The sequence below is a fragment of the Vigna angularis genome, chromosome 11, assembly GCF_016808095.1.
Source record: "Vigna angularis cultivar LongXiaoDou No.4 chromosome 11, ASM1680809v1, whole genome shotgun sequence".
NCBI classification, from domain to species: Eukaryota; Viridiplantae; Streptophyta; class Magnoliopsida; order Fabales; family Fabaceae; genus Vigna; species Vigna angularis.
In genome coordinates this window covers 753,960-772,594 of record NC_068980.1, presented here as the reverse complement: position 1 = coordinate 772,594, position 18,635 = coordinate 753,960, and the positions used below count along the sequence as shown (strand labels likewise).

The following is an 18,635-nucleotide window of genomic DNA, read 5'->3' as shown; positions in this document are numbered from 1 at the left end:
TTTTTTATCAGATAAAATATTAATTTTTAATTCTATTTAATTTAGTAATTACATGGTTAGCGAAATAAACAATAAAAAATAAACTAATAAATTAAAAATGAGAATAATATTATGAGTAATGAAAATTATTATTTATAATATTTTTAAATCATGAAAAAATTATATCTGATTATCTTATTCATGAAAGATAATAAATGAACACGCTAAAGATAGGATTTTATGAATATTCGAATAACTTTTAGAAAAAAAAATACATAGGTATTATTTCATTATAATTTTATGAAAATTTTGAATAATAATATGTACATTTGATCATTCATACATACATAATAAGAACGGACACTCTTTTTTTTTTTTCTAATTTCTCTTATTTCATATTCTTTTATCATTTTGAAATTCTGTTATAATTTTAATGAAAAACACATGTTTATAAATGTTCTGAATAAAATTAAATTGTATTACTTTATTTAAATTTTGTCTATTTCTTTTTTTTTTGTCATTATTATTATATTATTATAATTAATATTATTATTAATTTAGTCTAGCACCTATACATAATAATATATAGTTCTGTGTGTAACTAAACACCTTTACATCATCGACAACAAATCCTTGTTTTTCTGGAAAAGAAGGAGAAGAAAGAAAGACAACAGAACCCGAAAAACAACACCCTCACACAACGAAGCCTACCCATTTCAGGGCAGCCAGCAAGGTAAAAGACACAACAAAACCACCATAGCTCTCTTTCTTCCTTAATTTTCCCTTTTATATCCTTATGTTTCTCTTTCTTCTCTTTCACGTTCAAATAAATTACTGAAAGAAATTCCAATTCGCCCTTTTCTTCATAATTTTTCTTTTAATTTTCTGGATTACACCCTGACTTCATCTTTCGACTTCTTCATTCACCCGCAGACTCATTTCAGCAGATCTGACTAGGGTTTTTGGGGGGGGTTTTCAGACATTGCATGCATATGGGGTATGTTTTCTCTATCCAACTGTAACCCACCGAATAAATTTATCTCCTTTTTTATTTATTTTTCCGGATTTTACTTCTCCCCTTTATGGGTATTATGGATGATTTTGCTTGTATTGAGTATGAGTCAATAATCATGCCCTGGTATGCTTGTTAATATAATCTGGGAATTTTTTAATTTTTATTTAGATATTTAATCAAATAACTGGTGAATAGGTGAAACAAAAACGAAGTTACTTTCAGGGAACTGTATATATGTTTATTATATAGATTTTGCTCCTGGCTTAATTTTCTGAATTGAAGTAGTTGGAAATCTTGTGAGGAGTGGAGGGTCAAGGTATTTTGTTACAAACATGAGAATTAATGTGTTAGGAAAGTTGTCAAAGTTCATGACTCCTCAACATGTTAAAAAATCATCCTTGTAATAATTCTTAGATGTGTTGCCAATGATCTAAGGCTGAGGTTAATGATCATATTAGCTTGAAGAAGAGTACCTCCATGTCTGCATAATTTTCATTTAGCTAGTTTGTTATAAGTGTAATTTGCTATTTTTTTTCTCCTTTGTGAGGATGATTGTGCATTAACAAATTAGAAAATTGTAGTGTTTGAAATTGTGGAGGATGATTTAGAAAATTATATTGATATGATTATATTACCGTGCATAACAGAATTAAATGTGATTGCAATAGCACAGTGGTTGTCTTGGACCCTTTAAAAAGCCCCCTCTAATTTCTAATGCTGATGTTCCGCCAAAAGGATTGAAGAAGCAAGGTAAGGCAGCAAAGAAACTTAGCACGTCAGAGGATTTCTGGATCACCAGCACGCATGATATGGACAACAGTGCTGTTCACTCACAGGGAAGCATTTCATCAGCCAGTATAACCAATCAACCTGCAGATTCTCATGGACCTTCATGCAACCCTACTGAATTTGTGAATCATGGTATACTATTTTTCTTTTTCTTTCTTTATATTTCATTACATTACATTATTCATGCAACCTACAGATTCTTTTTTTTTTCTTTATATTTTATATTGACTATGAGATTTCTTTGCCAGGTCTTATCCTTTGGAATCAGACCCGGCAAAGTTGGATTGGAAATAAAAGGTCTGAGAACAGAACTGAACAGTCACGAGAACCAAAAGTGAGGTAAACTGCATTGTTTGATTGATTTTACTAGCACTTTGTATTTATAAGTTTTTTATCACTTTTTATTTATTGGGTGTTTTTGGGGTGGAGGGGAGGGGTGATACATGTATAGCACCTGTTTGTGTTTATTCCCCACAGAATTCCCTGTGCTTTATAATTTTGAGATTCCACAAGTCTAAGCAGATGATGTAATGTATTTTTCATAAAGTTTGTTAATTAGTACCTTTTTCAGAATCCATGTTTCTTAGAGGATAAATGTGGGGCAAGTATGTAAGGATTGTTGCTAGCATGCAAGCTCATTTTTTTGTAGTACTACTTTCTTGTTTTATCGACTGGTGTAATATGTACTGGGTTCATCTTAAGTTAAAATCAAAACATGCACTTTAACTTTTGTGAAATCTCTCTCATATCTATAAGTTCTTATGCAAATTTTGTTCAACAAATTGGAGAAAACACCAATTCCATCCGTGGCCTGATGAAAATCTATATGGTGTTGTAGTTGGAATGCAACATATGAAAGTTTATTGGGTGGCAACAAGCCATTCCCTCAGCATATTCCTCTTGCGGTAAGCCACAGGGTCTACGTATGAGCCTTCTCAACTTAAGTAATTATGATCTATTATCTGATTTGTTTGTTTGTCTAAATTTTGTTAGGAAATGGTAGATTTTCTTGTGGACATCTGGGAACAAGATGGTCTGTATGACTAACCTATACAAGACTGTAGGAGTGTAAGTTGGTTTGATCATTACAATAATTATAGTTCTTTCTTCTGAAGGAAGAGGAAAATTGGGCATACTTGCAGTTTGTAACTTTGTATATTTGTTGTAACATCATCTTTCAGTTGACAATGACAAAGAATTTTATTATAATTTTTCCACAGCCTGCACATTTTTAGTTACCATAAATGCCAATTCAATCACACAATTAAGATGTTGTAAAATTTTATCAAGTTGGCTGCAACTATTTTTGCTGTTCACAGACTTTCAGCATCTTTGTTTGAGAGAACAAACAAAACAGTTACTTTCTCCTTTCAGATGAAACTATGGTTGAGAGAAGTTAGGCAAGTGAATTAGATTTGGAGGACTATTATATAATTATTTAGTTAGAAGAAAAAAAAACTAAATTTAAAAAAGTTGTAATAAAAGAAAATAAATTAAAATGGTCAAAATTCCAGAAGTAGTATAACAGTAATTTGCCAAGAAAGACATAGTGAAACTTGCATTGGAGAATTCTGAAACTGAAATGAAAGACAGGACAACCCAATTCATGAAATGGTCGGATATGAATTTGAAATGATAAATTTGTACTATATTGATCAAGTTGGTCCCAAAATATCAGCTATAAAATAATAATAAGGGTTAATTTGAATTTTTGGATATTGTTATTTGTGAAGAAAATATTAAAAAACAAATATTTTTATTTTATTTTATACATATGAATAATAAATACCGGCTATAAAAAATAATAATAAAAGTCAATTTGAATTTTATTCCGTCTTCTTTATAATAAAAAAGAAATATAGAAAAGTTTCTTTATCGAGGAAAAAGGTCGTTGTTTTGTTTCCAAAAGTTGCAGATTTTTCCTCGGGTTGTTGGAGTCATGGACAAGAAGCTCAATATACTCGAGGAACTTGTAAAATGTCAAAAAGCTTAAAACAGAAAACGGATTGATTAACCATATTCTATGTTAATTATAATACATAAATTATAATATATGTTTATGAGAAAAAATAAATACCAAATTGAAATTATTAATTAATTGATTAATTATATTATGATTAATTTTGAAAATAGAATATTATTTTATCTATTTAATAACTTTTTAATCTAAGTAAAAAATTTATACCTTAACAATTATTTCAGGAGTATGAAATAAGTACATCAAAATTCAGAAAAAGAAGTACCAATAAAACATCTTGTGTCAGGATTACATCTTGTCAGGTCTAATTAAACAAGTAAACATTGATAAGTAAGGTTCCATACGACATCACACCACACCACTCGGACCATGAAAAGAATATAATTGTACCTAAATTTATCATTTTTTTTTTATTTTTTTTTCTTTCTATCTTTATTTGAATACATAAGGCTTCTTTGTAAGCCCATATTTTCGAAAATGATTTTAACATCTTTTAAATTGTATAATTATTTTATTTCATATGCTTCTAACTTTAACTTTATTGTTTTTTAATTAAATTATAATTTTATTGTTTTTATTAATTTCTTTCATTTTTAATTAAATTAAATCTTTATTTTTTTAAACCAACAAAATTATTCAGTAATTTTAATATTAATTTTGTCAATAATAAATCATAACAAAACAGTGCAGATAAAAAAATGGTTTGCTATACATAATTACAATCTTTATCTGTCATTGTTATTAAAACATAGAAAAATGATTACAATACCATAAACTATTCAGCAGAAAATTTATATATTTAGAACACTATGACCAAAATTAATTTCTGGACTAAAAAATATACACGAGAAATTTTTTATAATCTTTCTTTATCATTCTTAATGAATAAAAAATAATTTTGACTATGACAGAGTGATTTTTCTTAGGAAATAGAGATAAGGAATCTCATGCCACACTTACTAACCCTCACCCTCAATCAATTCTCACCCTCAATCAATCAATGCTTACAAATAGTTCAAATATCTGTGAACTCTCAAACTCAATTAACTTTCAATTTTCTTACATTCTTACTATGGTGGAGAGTAATACAGTTTTACATTCATTTTAACACATAATATAAAATTAAAATAAAAGTAAATTTTTGTATTTATAAAAAAAAAAAGAGAAAAGTAAAAAAGTAAGAAAGTAAGAAACATTTTTTATTTTCTTAATAAAAAATTGACCAACAATCCAAAGTCAGGTCTCCAATTTCCCAAAAGGACTGAACTACACATCTCCACTCTGTGGTCTCTATTTTCACTATTTTCATTGGGGGAACAAACATTCAACCAGTGCATTGTCTCTCCAACAGGAAACATCTCTCTACTTTATCAAACACATTCAATGTCTTGTTTTTCTTCCTATCATATTTCAATTGCCACAACCTTTCACTCTTTCACCCAAATTTCTTCACTCACATATCAAACCCTTCACTGATGGCACCACAAGACAGAGATGGATCCAAAGTTGCACTCACTTTGGCTTTCTTCTTTATCTTCATTGTTCTACTTCCTCAATCAGGTAACCAAAACTCTTCATTTTTGTCACTTTTTATCACATTAAGCAAGAAATTCATCAAATGCATTTTTGGCATTTTTCCCATTTGTCCAAGACTTTTGTACTTTATATCATCTTGGTAGGTGGATCTGTGATGTCTGATAGAAGAAATAGTTTGATGATAGGGTCAAAGCCTCCAGCTTGTGGAAACAAGTGCATGAATTGTAGACCTTGCACAGCAACTGTGGTGGTTCCTAGTCACAAGACCAAAGGTTTCATGTCTTCCTCTCACCGTCAGGATGATAGCTATTACCTCCTTTCATGGAAATGCAGATGTGGAGATAAGTTCTTTCAGCCATAAGAATCAACCCTACATCTTCTTCTCACCCTATCTATGTATATTATTTTTCAATCCATAATATTACTATATATAGACTCTACTTGGTGAATGGATTATTCAACTTGTCTTCATCTTTATCCATTAATTTAATATGTATACAACATGTTCTTAATATGTCTCACTCTTTCTTATATGGTCAAGTAACTAAATGAAGGAGATAACTTGCTTTGATGCACAGTTTTCTTGGTTTACGTGACTGTGAATGTAACTTCTTTCATGAATATCTCCATGCATAATATATATATATATATATAGTACCTTAGTTTTATATATTTTAAATATTTATGGTTTACTTTGTATGGCTTAAAATTACTTTCTAGATATATGGTGGTGACAAGTTCAGCAATTATATGCAGATAATAACTTAGTTTTTGCATATAAGATAGGGATATGATAAGAAAATCTAGCATGTATGTAGAGCTAGGAGTTTTTAGACATTTGCAAATATAATTTTTTTTTCAAACCATTGAGTTAAGCTTTGTTAGGCAAATAAATTCTGCACCTCGTATAAATAAGGTGCAAAAGTTTATTTTGTAACCACGCCGTATCAATATTTATTCAAAAAAATTATTATTATTTTAAATATATTAAAAGTATTTAATAAATATATGACCCATACTATAAAAATACTCCTCATTTTCTAAAGTATACGAGCTTTATTTTTTTCACTATTATTTATCTACTTTTAAATTAAAAAGAGAGAGTATATATTAAGAAATAGAACTTACATTTCGTTTATAATAAAATATTTGGAATTTCGATCCCTAATTACCGATGGAACTTAATATTATCTGCCTTTTCAAAATTTTGTTTCTAGTAAATTAAAGTAAAAAGAAAAATCGATTTTAATATAGTACAATACCAGAAAAATGTATTTTTTTTCTTGTTTGAATAAATATATATTATTGGTACATATTGGGGATGATTAATTTCTAATATAAAAAAATGACCCACTTTTAATGAGATATTTCTCACCTCTCAGATTTTTTTCATCCACAAAATTCAAATTAGGAACATTGCTTACATTCCAGTAACTTTTAATATAAAATCTAATAGTTAGAATTGATTTTAATATAAATAACTGTTTATATATAACTTTTTATGTTACAGTTGCTAATTTCAGTAAAATTAAAAAAAGATAACCTTCCATCATATATTCACAATTATTTCAAGATTAATTTGCATTGTAACGAAAGAGATTATGTAGTATACATAAATACATAGACATATATATTTTACTCTCTACTTGCTAGTGTTTATAATTTTCGATGTATCAATCAAGAAATTCTTGTTGTATTTATATTTACTTTTATTAATAAAATGTAATATTTTATTGTTAAAAAAATTGTAAAATAGATATAAGAGAAGAGAATGTGTGTGTCAAATGACAATCTTTTTTACAAAACAGGACTTTTGTGTTGAAAAATAAGAGTGACATACACAAATAATCTAACTCTCCAATTTATTGTGATTTTTTTTATTAAATTTTGATAATCTTTAAATAAGTGTAAATAAAATTTTTAATCAAATATAAATAATAAAAACTAAAAACAAAATATAATGACTCAAAATAAAAATAACTACTTAATATATTTCTGTTTTATATTAACAAAATAAAATAATATGATATTATTCATTTGTATTTTATTTCTATTAAAATCAAAAATAAATATTTTTAAACTAAAACTAATAAAATAAGATTCCAACAAATTTTTAATAAAGTTTTTAAATTTAAGTTTATCAAACTTCTAAATTTCTGTATGAACTTCGGTCAAAAATAAACTTCTAAATTTCTGTATGAACTTCGGTCAAAAAGCCCATAAGGATTGGGTCAACAACAGCGGACCCTCCGAACGCCGTTCCAAACATATCTTTATCATAAACCAAATCAAAATCCCTCTTATGCTCTGCTTCTTCTCAATAGTCTTATCAAAAGCGACCTTCACATTACAGAGTGAAACAAATCTGGGATCATTTTTTATTTTAAATTAAAACAATTATATAATATTCACACAAATAAGTAAACTATTAAAAATTTCTACTTATTTTCATATACTGTACTTTTAAACAGCAAAGGCTTTTCAGCTGTTCCTTTCTTTCGATTCTTAAATTAAAGAAAAAATTGAAGTGAATAAAATCTATAGTTCTAGAAGCTACAAGTTACCTTTTCTACTCTACTTTGTACTTTTTCTTTAGGTACATACAAACAAATCTTCATTATTTGTTTGCTAACCATATGATTAGAGTGTTTGAAGTAATGAGTGAGAAGATGGCGATAAGATTCTTCAAGCATAGATTGATGGAGAAAAAGATAGAATGGTAGCTTGAAATATCCCATGTCGTGGTTTTGTAGTGACAACATTTCACTCATGTAATAATGAAAGTTGTGTTATACTATGTTAATTAATTGAATGATGAGCATGGGCAGAGTTTGTCACCCAAGACAGTTTTGACGCATGTTCAGAAGCAATTGGCCAAAACTGTGGCTAGATGGTGACACCATTTCTGTCACTTACAAAAGCCATTCATGGCCGTTCAATCTTGCAGCTTGCAATAACTCAGGTTCACAGAAATGGGTCCACACTGATTCATGTCAGTCAATCGTGTCCTCGCCAAAGAGATCCTAATCTCCAACTTGTATTTTTCTAATGCTCAAATGCTACATGCTGAAATGCCACATAGTGTATAAAAATGACTCACCCCTTCTTTGGTTTTTGTGTTCTGTCTCAATTTATGAGGTTCTCTTTCTCATACTCATTCTCTCACTCTCAAATATCTCTGCCTTCCAGTGTTTTCTTCACTTTATTACACTTTCAGTCCCTACCACCTTCCAAATGTGACTTCTTCTACTGCTACCATTTCTTTCTTACCATGTCATTCCCTTCTACTTCTACCCTTTTTCATTTTTCGTTGGTTTTCTCTCTCTGAAGTGCAAAAACATGTTACTCAGAAGTTGCACCGTATCAACTCCAACCTCATGGTTTTCCCATTCCGTGCAATCTTCATCTGAATCAGAACCGATTCTTCGGGTTCCTAGAGCAGTTTCAACTCTAATACAGAACTTGGCTGAGACACATATGTCTGGGAAGAAAATTTGCTTCTCACGAAGTAAAGTCCTGAAGAATAAGATGAAAGAAAGTGAAGAAGTGGAAGAGACAAAGCAGAAATTTTTCAGGAAGAGAGGAACACCACCTTCAGTTCGGGAACTGTTTTCGAGTTCTGGTTTAGATGGGCATGAAGAGGGTGGTTTGGGGTTGCAGACTTCGGTGATGGGTGGTGGGATGGGGAGTGGTGGTGGCAGGATCTGTGGTGGTTTTAATGGAAGTGGAAGAGGCTCACATGGTAGGGATTGGACGGATGCTTATTACCAGAACATGATTGAAGCGAACCCCAATAATGCTCTTTTGCTTGGAAATTATGCTAAGTTTTTGAAGGAGGTAATTAAGTTTGCTTAAGCTTGACCTTGATAGTGTGATCTTTCTCTTAAAATGATGAACTGATACTGTTAATGAAAACAACAAAAAAAAAAAGAGTCTAATCTGTAAGGTTATTCATCAACCAAAAAGTGAGAAGAAGAAAAAAAAATTATATCGTTGTGTCGTGTTTCTTTCTATCACTAATTAATGTTTTTGTGACATTCAATTTGCAAATAGGTTCGTGGAGATTATCCTAGAGCAGGGGAGTATCTTGAAAGAGCCATTTTGGTTAATCCTGGCGATGCTAATGTTTTGTCCCTCTATGCTGATTTGATATGGCAAACAGAGAAGAATGCTGATCGAGCTGAGGGCTATTTTGATCGAGCTGTTAAAAGTTCACCAGATGATTGGTGAGATAAATATACACAGATTATGGTTTTTCTTCTTTAGATACATTCTCCTAATAGAAAAATGGTATGTGTTTCTTTTGTAGTAGTGTTAGATGACCTTGCATCAAGAAAGTGTTATTTGCAAATGTTCTGGCTTAATTATTGTTGATAAAACTAATGTATAAACCTTAATTATTGTCCATCTTCAGCTATGTTCTGGCTTCTTATGCAAAATTTCTCTGGGATGTTGAAGAAGACGAAGAATGCCAACAAAAGACTGATCTGGGCCATGCATATCCACTTGATCTCTTTAAAGAAACTAGAGACAGCCCTCGTGTTACCGAAGCTTTTCAATCCTACCTCTCTGAATGAACTTCTTAAAAGACTAATGAACTATTATAGTCTCAGCCAATAATGTCTTCCCTCTTTTTCATCTGTTGTAAGTGACTACTATATATACATATCGGTTTAGTAGACTAGAGTTGACTATCTAGCTGTGAATAGCTTATGCTACAAATAAGAGAAACCAAACCTGTAATCTGTCTTCTGTTGTATACTAGGGAGGCTTCCACTGCTGTATCTTGAGAATATGAAATTTTGGTTCAAAATAAAGAAAAAAGAATAACCCTTTTTCGGTTTCATCATGTTCTTTAATTGCCTATAAAGAACTAGAATTCTTAAAAACAGTGATCACCAAATGAGATATCTGTTGATTCATATGTAACAGCGTCCACGCCTCTCCTCGTATTGAATTCAAGACTGAGTTGAAGTTTTACATGGAATAAAAATGGGCCAAAAAGAAATGTTTAGTCTCCCTCATGACTTATTTTGGTATCATATTTTCCTTACGTTTCTCCAAAAAAAACTCAACATCTTGTCCTCCCTTTGTTGATCAAGGATTAAATATGTTGGGCGAAGCAATTGATCCAATTCCATGACAAGAAAGGAAAACAACAAAAACTTCCTTGTAAAAAAAATTAAGTAAAAATGAAAAAGTTGACTTTAAATCTAATCTAACTTTACTTGATTGACTTATAAAACGAGGTTCACATTAGTTATATACTATATAAATTGGTTTAATCTTTTTATTTAATGTGAGACTTTTAGCATATTTTTTTCACATCCAAGTATATATATCTCAATAGTTGATCCGAGGTCCAATAGCACGTGGAACTTTAAGTTTAATACTCAATGGTTTGAAATGCCTCTGCATGAAGTGTCAATGTGAAAAGTCTTATATTTAACGGAGAGATGGTTATAAATCCAACTTTCTCAAAATACCCCCATCAAATAAAACATAGAATATTCATGGATAGGTTTAAATAACAATATAACATAAACAATGGCTCCAAATGTAGATGGGACCTGGTTTGCGACTTCATGTTTGTCGTCACAGCCAATTGTATTGGAGGTATGGGTCTCTGTCTTCATTGTCTTTCTTTGTAAACTGTCACACACACTCCTTGATAAGGTGATACCATGTTTGAGATGCGTCTCATTTAAACACTCTCTTCTCATAATTTTGTACTGACTCCATGAGAATTGATATCACCGTTAATTTAGTCTTAGTTATTAATGTATTATCTGAGGCTTCATAAATATTCATAAGCTTTTATTTCTGGCTAGACTGAGATTCTGAAATACTAAGAAAAGGAAATGCGATTTGGAAATACATATCTAGATTTCATCGTCAATCATCAAATCTGTATTTACAAAAAACCATGTAGAATTCTGAGGTCAAAATATCCTACACAATCCATGTTGGTCATATGAGTTATGAATAAGAGTTACCTATTTAATGTTCTTTCTTATCTGTGAATGATTAAATGCTCCGAAGTCTATCTACACACGTGATAAGAAATACCTTCTCCGCCACTCATCTTCTCTTGTCCAATTAGAATTCAGCTAAGAGTCTAAGTCCACCAGGATTAGGTACACCAAATGGAAAAAGTTTCTTTCACATCTGACTATTATTTCAGAATCTCCATAGGATTAGAATGATCTTTAACAAAATTTAACTTTAATATTGAGGAGCAGTGTCAAATGATGTCAAAGTATCATTCTCTACCACAAATAGCATTTCAAGCATTGCAGATAATGAAGATTGTTTTTTCTTTCTTTTTTTCTAGTTTTTAAGGCTACCATCATACTTAATCCGCATCATTTTGCCTTTAATTTTGCTTGGAGACTGTTTTTTGTAAAATAACTAGGTACCTAAATAACGAGAATATCGTCATCCATCCACAGGCAGAATAAAGACAAGTACAAGTTCCATTCTGCACTTCATATGTACCAAATTTGATAGGATTTCTAAATGAAAACACAATGAAAAGCAAAATTGATGCTCATAGAATTGAAACTAAGCATTAAAAATCACGTATGCATGACTCATTTAACTACTTACACTTGATCTCATCTTGGTCCTGATAATTGAACACATGACATGGGTACATTACTGAAAAAACTGGCCTGTCCCGATGAAGTAGCTTCTCCGCTACTCAATTTCATGAAAGCTGAATAAGTACCAGCTTGAGATAATGAAGGGGGATCAGGTACAACACACAAGCCTTCAAGCATCTGAGATACCTTTGACATGGAAGGCCTCAAACTCACGTCATCTTGTATGCACCAAAGAGCAACTTTTAGAGCAGTCTCAACCCTTTCGTCCTTCTCATCAATATCTATCTTTGGATCAAGAACTTCTTTCAGTTTCCCTTCATCCATCATTCTGAACACATAAGAAGGAAAATGTGCCTTCTCTGCCCCTTCCCATTGATCATAGTTCTTCCTCCCTCCGATTATCTCAAGCAAGAGCATGCCATAGCTGAACACATCACTCTTCTCCGAAATTGCGTAGTTGGTAATCCATTCTGGTGCTAAATACCCTCTTGTGCCCCTCAGAGTTGTGAACACATGGCTCTGCTCGCGGCTCATTAGCTTGGCCAATCCAAAATCTGAAACCTTTGCTGTGAAATTGTCATCAAGAAGAACATTTTGTGGCTTGATGTCACAGTGGATAATCCTCACTTCACACTCCTCGTGGAGATAGGCCAATCCCTTAGCCGTGCCTATTGCAATGTTGTACCTTGTTTCCCAGTTCAGCAAGAAATTGTTCTCACTGTTCTTGAAGATCCATTTGTCCAGAGAACCCCTTGCCATGTATTCATAGACAAGAAGGCGATGAGGACCCTCAGCACAGAACCCTTTGAGCTTCACCAAATGAACATGATGAATACTTCCAATTATGGACACTTCTGCTTTGAACTCTTTGGCGCCTTGTCCAACACCTTCCAATTTTTTCACGGCCAACTGGGTGCCATCTTCAAGCTCACCTAAATACACTGAGCCAAAACCTCCTTCCCCAATTTTTGTGGAGAAGTCCTTAGTTGCTCTACAAAGAGCAGAAAAAGTAAAACGCGCAGGCATCCCAGAGATACTGTCCAAGAAATCATCGTCTTCCTCAAAGGTGTCTTCAGGATACCTAGCAACATTCTTCTTCCTCTTGTAGTAGTACAAGAATACTGTGACAAGACCAACAATAACCAGAACTGTGAGAACTACTATGATTACAACTAGCACCGTGTCATTCCTTCCATTTTTGTTGCTGTGTCCATCGTCACTACCAATGGAGACCTTCATGAATGAAACATATCCACTGGTGCCCCACTTACTGCGTTGGAAACTCCCTGTCTCATCAAAATGAAAGCATCTACCGGTACTGTTTTCAAAGAAAAGCACACGGCAAGAGCAGTTTCCTACACAAGACTCTTTGCAAGAATTCAGGGTGGATTTTGAGACCGGTGCAGTGTACTTGAGAGCAAAATAATCAAGATCTTCACCGACAGACACAAGTTCTGTTGAAGTACTGGAACAGGTGGAGATGTTGGGAGGTTTGCAGTTAAAACGAGTTCTGAGAAGTTTGGGGCAGATGCACCAGTTTTCAAAGAAGCAAACATAGTAAGGATCACAAGGCTGAGGAGTGCCACAGGGGTCTTGTGGTACCTTAAATGCCTCAGGGGTGAGAGGCTTCCCTTTGTTAAGGTCATAAAAAGTGATAGCACCGGTTGGATCCAAGGTAGCAGCCCACAATGAGTTTTGATCTGAGTGCTCAGAGAAATTAACTTTCCACAGCAAAGCTCGATTTGTGTCATAAAATCTCCATGAATTGGACACCAGAGAAGCTGAGTGAACCTTGGTGGTGGAATTTTTGGAGCTTGTATGAACCTCTTCTGATAGGGACCAGTACACTTGTGGAGGTTCAAATCCTGCGTAGAGAAGCAAATCACCGGCCTTATAACTAAGATAATAGATCATGTTCAAGCTGTTGTGGAAGCTTTTGAGCGTCATTCCCTCCACAAATTCTTGCCCTGGCAAAAGAGTGTCAGTGGGATGGCTAAAACTTTGCCAAATGGCTGTCCCATTATCCCCAACCAACACCAAATTCCCTGAGTCTAGCAACTCCATGGATCTCACTTTATGCCCTGTTGTATTTGTTGCCCAAACCACACCATCATCACCTTTCAAATATGCATTCCCACTACGCTCCAGCTCAAATTTAGCAGATTTCCCAACCAATAAACCTCTGTTGGCAGTCCAAACCACTTTGTAGCTGCTCAAGTGCAAGACAACTAAAACAAACGACGAAACATCGAGAGTGGTGAAGAATCCAAAACCGAAAGCAGAGCTGTTGGATATCAAGAAAAAACCATTATGGTCGCTCCAATCAGGCTGAGATGCACTGAAGCCAGGATATATCTGAAGAATGTGTTGATCTTTCGCCAGACAGGTACTAAACAAAAGGAACACACAGAAAAACAATGTTCCCCGACTTAATATACCCATCATTCTATAACTGCATCAAAACATTAAGTATTAACTCAAACAAGGATCGTGTAAGATCTGAGAAGATAATAAACAATATGGTTACTAACACTACACCTTGAGTTACTGGACAAAAGGTATGAAATTGTTTCCTTGAGTGAAACAGAAGCAAACCACGAGGTGAGTGTGGAACTACTGTAAAAAGATGAAGATTTTCATGGAAAGATATGGTTTTTAGTGCAGGAAAGCATGTCAGAAAAGATAGAAGGAAGTGCAGAATGAAATGAAGAGAAAGAGTATAAGAGGTATGAATATGGCACACCTTATTTTGCATTGAGTATGTGGTGATGTTAGAATGTGGAAGGAGAAAGAAGAGGAAGATCAGAAGGAGTTGTGTGCAGCTTATCCATGGCTACATAAGGTTGAAATTCTATGAGCTTTCACTACAGAATAATAAATGACAGGGATGATGTTGTTGCATAGTTCCATTATGCTCCTAAACTTGCCTGTTTTTGAGGTTATTGACCATCTTGACTTCTTTCTGTATATGACTATATATATATATATATATATATGACTATATATATATATATATATATATATATATATATATATATATATATATATATATATATATATATATATATATATATAATGAAGGGAATTTGTAAAAAAATAAAATAAAATTTAAAATGAATCATTTTTTCTTAATTTTTTCAGATTTTTATTTTTATTTTATATAATCTGAGTTAGATTAACTTGATTAAGAACAGATTAATTTAGTTTTGATCAATATGAAATTATTTTATTCGAAAAAATTATCTTATCCCACAATTCACGTATAATTTTGTGAACAATGTGGACAACGTAATTTGTGATTAGTTGTTATAAAGTAAATAAAAGTAAAAATAAAAAAAAAGTAGAAAATCATAAAATTTCAAATATAATAATTAGTAATGAAAGATATATTCATATGATTCGAATTCATCAAATAAGTACAAAATTGAAATTTAATCTTGAATTCGACTTGATTGACCTAAAATCGCAAACATTTAAGCTATCAAGTTAGCCTAAATTAATAAATACTTTTACTTAGGTTAAAAAAATGGGATGAAGTAACAAAAATTATGTTTCTACTTCAAATTTATGTAAAGGAAATACACACGAAATTTAATTATCTTTTCATCCTCTATAAATAATTATTTAAGTTAAATATATTTTTAGTTTGTAAAATTAAAATTTATTTTTATTTCAGACTTTAATATATTTTAATCTCAGATTTAATTTAAAAGTAAATGGAAATAATATTTTTAACTCTATGGTAGTTTTTCAAAATGATTCATATTTAAAACTTATATTTAAAATGCTAAATGATATTTAAAAATATTTAATGTAGAATATGTTAAATAATATAAATAGTTAGGATCCAAAAAAATTTTTACACAAATAATGATGAATATGAATTTATAAACACATAAATATATTTATTATTAAAAGAATTTTTAAAATAATATAAAATAGTGAGAGTTTGATCGGACAACATCTTATCATTTTGAATGAAATTTAAAAAACAAAAATAAATTTAATTTTAATTATTTTTATTTTATTTTAATTCAATTTATAATAATTAAATATATAGGGATGAATAGTTTTTTTATTCACAAAAATACAACCTTCTTTGAATAATATGTTACAAATTGACACCAAACTTAATGAACTTCAATTCAACAAATTTTCAAATGCATTAAAAAAATTATTTTTTTCGTAGTACTGGTTCAATTTCATAAAATAAAAACTACAATATTTGGTACCGTTCTCGATTGGCAATCGAGGCCACTTTTAAAATGTCCATTGAGAAGGCTACAAATGTTTTCTTTAGATTGGTGGATAGATAGTGAAAAGATAATAAATAAAAGAAAAACAATTGGAAAATAAAGATGGTTGGATTAAAAAAGAAAGGGGTGGAAAAAGGAATGAATACAAATTTATAATGCATTTTTACATATTAATGTATTTTAAAAATAGTTTAAAATAATTTTAAATATATGAAACAGAGTTAAAGTAAATTTTAAATTAACATAATAAAATTGCTATAAAATTTTGACAAAACAAAATACATTTAAAAATAATGATACATTAAAATGAACTATTTATATAAAATGTTAAAATGAAAAATAATTAATTAATTTAATTTATTATTTTAATTGTTTAATTTGTTATATTATAATAATGACATGTGACATAAATAGTGAATAAAATAAAATGTCATTAATTAAAATTGTTTTATTAGTCAAATGAATGATAAATGTAATATATTACATTGTCATCATAGATCTGGCATAACATATTATATATTTTTTAAAAATAATATAAAAACAAATTAAAATATTAAAGATAATGGATAAAATTAAAAATCATCATAAAATAAAAAATAAAAGTTATTTAATCAAAAATAGAAAAAATATTATTATAAAGAAATTGATGTTTTAGGACTTTGACTTCATCTCAAAATGCGTTGGCAGAGCCAGCTGCCACATTAGTTTCCACCCAACCCTATTTATTAGAGTACTCTTTTTACTTATTATCACACTGCAACATCAGAACACGCATTTATTAATTCGGAGAATTATTAAATACTATAACTTTCACGAATATTTATATATACTATAATAACTCTGCCATTAATAAATTGATTAATTAGGCAGAATGAAAATTTCATCTTCCTAATTATAATGCAATTACTAGACACACAACCAATAAAAACTTCAATTTTCCATGTCGTTTTCAATATTTTTGTTTGCAAAACATACACACACACACATATATATATATATAGTATTTTTATTTCTCATTAAGAATTAAAATCAGATTTTTTTTTCTAAATGTATGGATTAAAATAAAGAAAAAAAATTGAAGATTAATTAAAAGTCACAATTTTAAAGAGAAAAAAAAAAGCCTAAATTTATTGCTAACTGAATATGTGAAAGGGAATGACTAGCTACCAAAAATTGGTTGTTTATGATTGAATATGATTACTGAAGGATATATTTAAAAAATTGGTAAGAGAAATTAATAACCCTCCATGGTGTAATTAGATTGCATTAATTTAAAACTAGCTGTATTTGATTATGCATTTTTCACTTAAATCGCACAGAAAAATCGGTGTTAATTAAAGAGTTATAAGGAGTAACTTAAGGATGCTAACATAGGAGTTACACTAATTTGGAAACCAATTTATACTTTACAATTACCGTAAAACCAATTTAAAATTAATTTTTTTTTTCACAAACATGCTTATAGTTGACTCACTTAGACGTGATATATAATACTAATATAAATATTTTATTATTAAAATGAAGTTGTCAATTTTTATTTTTTATTTTCCTAAAAGTTTTGTTCTCAAAAGCTATTTTTCTTAACATAAATAGTAGCTATCTCGATTTGTTTCGGTACCAGGTAATGTTTGAAAATATTCGTAGATATCTGTTTTTTTTCCTTTGAGATGTGGTGTTGACGTACCATAAGTTTTCAAGTGAAAAACTAAATGTCTACTAAAATAATATAACTTTGCAATCACGAATATGATCCTTTAAACTTTATATATATATATATATATATATATATATATATATTGTTTTATAACTTGCGTACCTATGTTTTTGAGTTAGTATATTTTAGTAATGTATATCGAGTTTTAGTAAAAAAAATATCCTAATATATTATAGATTCTAAGTTATAAGGTCAATGGAATTTTAATAATTTTCATTCTCAAAAATACAAAAAAAAAACACAAACTCTTGTTCACCTCCCTCGTTTCTCTTAATCATTTCTTTTTCATCTCTCTCAGTCCAACATTTTCTCTAATCCTAATTGAAAAAAATCAGAAACACTGGTTAACTCTAATCTATCTTCTTCACTTATCCAATTTGTTTATGTGATTTGTGAAGTTAAAGGTTTTATTTACCATTACATTCTTCTGACTTAATTTTTAATTGGCTAAACTTAGTTTGATTTTGATCTTGGTTTATTAATGATGGTGTGCCTGGGGAGTTTATAACATAACAAAATTCTAAAATTTAAAAACGAAATTTAATAATAATCAGAACTCTCCCATTAAAAATCAACATAACATTATCAATTATTTTGTTATTAAACTGGAAAATAAATAACGAATAGAGCAAGAGCAACAAATTGCGGTATCGCGAGTTGTTGTATGTGGGTGAGGAAAAGTATGAAGATGAGAAATAAACAAATTGGACAAGTGAGGAAAGTAGATTAGGGTTAGGCGAGTGTTTCTGATTTTTTCAATTGA

General features: G+C 30.4%; 4 protein-coding genes across 13 annotated transcripts; 3 read left to right on the top strand and 1 right to left on the bottom strand.

Annotated features, from left to right (window-relative positions):
* Positions 1-586: 586 nt before the first annotated feature.
* Positions 587-2,992, top strand: LOC108333168 (uncharacterized). 7 transcript variants are annotated; one of them, XM_017568532.2, is made up of 6 exons: positions 587-712; positions 913-976; positions 1,663-1,915; positions 2,032-2,122; positions 2,622-2,688; positions 2,777-2,992. In XM_017568532.2, exons 3-6 carry the CDS (start codon positions 1,804-1,806, stop codon positions 2,828-2,830), a joined length of 324 nt encoding a protein of 107 aa, XP_017424021.1. In that variant the 5' UTR covers positions 587-712; positions 913-976; positions 1,663-1,803; the 3' UTR covers positions 2,831-2,992. The 7 variants fall into 7 exon arrangements, with proteins under 7 accessions (XP_017424021.1, XP_017424022.1, XP_017424017.1 ...); XM_052871075.1 differs by having other exon boundaries at positions 636-712; positions 1,642-1,915; XM_017568529.2 differs by having other exon boundaries at positions 638-712; positions 1,730-1,915.
* A 2,244-nt stretch (positions 2,993-5,236) lies between these two features.
* LOC128194739 (EPIDERMAL PATTERNING FACTOR-like protein 8) lies at positions 5,237-5,658 on the top strand. The gene is made up of 2 exons (XM_052870752.1): positions 5,237-5,321; positions 5,441-5,658. Exons 1-2 carry the CDS (start codon positions 5,237-5,239, stop codon positions 5,656-5,658), a joined length of 303 nt encoding a protein of 100 aa, XP_052726712.1.
* Positions 5,659-8,410: 2,752 nt separating this feature from the next.
* Positions 8,411-10,141, top strand: LOC108332281 (uncharacterized). The gene is made up of 3 exons (XM_017567448.2): positions 8,411-9,134; positions 9,351-9,523; positions 9,712-10,141. The coding sequence occupies exons 1-3, from the start codon at positions 8,637-8,639 to the stop codon at positions 9,872-9,874; spliced, it is 834 nt and encodes a 277-aa protein (XP_017422937.1). The 5' UTR covers positions 8,411-8,636; the 3' UTR covers positions 9,875-10,141.
* Positions 10,142-11,830: 1,689 nt separating this feature from the next.
* On the bottom strand, positions 11,831-14,851 carry LOC108332279 (G-type lectin S-receptor-like serine/threonine-protein kinase SD2-5). Of its 4 annotated transcripts, none has more exons than XM_017567445.2 (3): positions 14,646-14,851; positions 14,441-14,518; positions 11,831-14,354 (listed from the first exon to the last, which is right to left on the bottom strand). In XM_017567445.2, the coding sequence occupies exon 3, from the start codon at positions 14,345-14,347 to the stop codon at positions 11,915-11,917; it is 2,433 nt and encodes an 810-aa protein (XP_017422934.1). In that variant the 5' UTR covers positions 14,348-14,354; positions 14,441-14,518; positions 14,646-14,851; the 3' UTR covers positions 11,831-11,914. The 4 variants fall into 4 exon arrangements, with proteins under 4 accessions (XP_017422934.1, XP_052727087.1, XP_017422935.1 ...); XM_052871127.1 differs by having other exon boundaries at positions 11,831-14,348; XM_017567446.2 differs by having other exon boundaries at positions 11,831-14,518.
* Positions 14,852-18,635: the final 3,784 nt, after the last annotated feature.

What these genes read in the sequence shown, in the direction of transcription:
- LOC108333168 (XM_017568526.2), top strand. An exon ending in TACTGAATTTGTGAATCATG is followed by an intron (nt 1,916 to 2,031) that starts GTATACTATTTT and finishes TTTCTTTGCCAG; the next exon opens with GTCTTATCCTTTGGAATCAG. An exon ending in CTCAGCATATTCCTCTTGCG is followed by an intron (nt 2,689 to 2,776) that starts GTAAGCCACAGG and finishes AAATTTTGTTAG; the next exon opens with GAAATGGTAGATTTTCTTGT.
- LOC108332281 (XM_017567448.2), top strand. Translation starts at nt 8,637, where the DNA reads ATGTTACTCAGAAGTTGCACCGTATCAACTCCAACCTCATGGTTTTCC. An exon ending in ATGCTAAGTTTTTGAAGGAG is followed by an intron (nt 9,135 to 9,350) that starts GTAATTAAGTTT and finishes ATTTGCAAATAG; the next exon opens with GTTCGTGGAGATTATCCTAG. An exon ending in AAAAGTTCACCAGATGATTG is followed by an intron (nt 9,524 to 9,711) that starts GTGAGATAAATA and finishes GTCCATCTTCAG; the next exon opens with CTATGTTCTGGCTTCTTATG.
- LOC128194739 (XM_052870752.1), top strand. Translation starts at nt 5,237, where the DNA reads ATGGCACCACAAGACAGAGATGGATCCAAAGTTGCACTCACTTTGGCT. An exon ending in TGTTCTACTTCCTCAATCAG is followed by an intron (nt 5,322 to 5,440) that starts GTAACCAAAACT and finishes TCATCTTGGTAG; the next exon opens with GTGGATCTGTGATGTCTGAT.
- LOC108332279 (XM_017567446.2), bottom strand. Translation starts at nt 14,347, where the DNA reads ATGATGGGTATATTAAGTCGGGGAACATTGTTTTTCTGTGTGTTCCTT.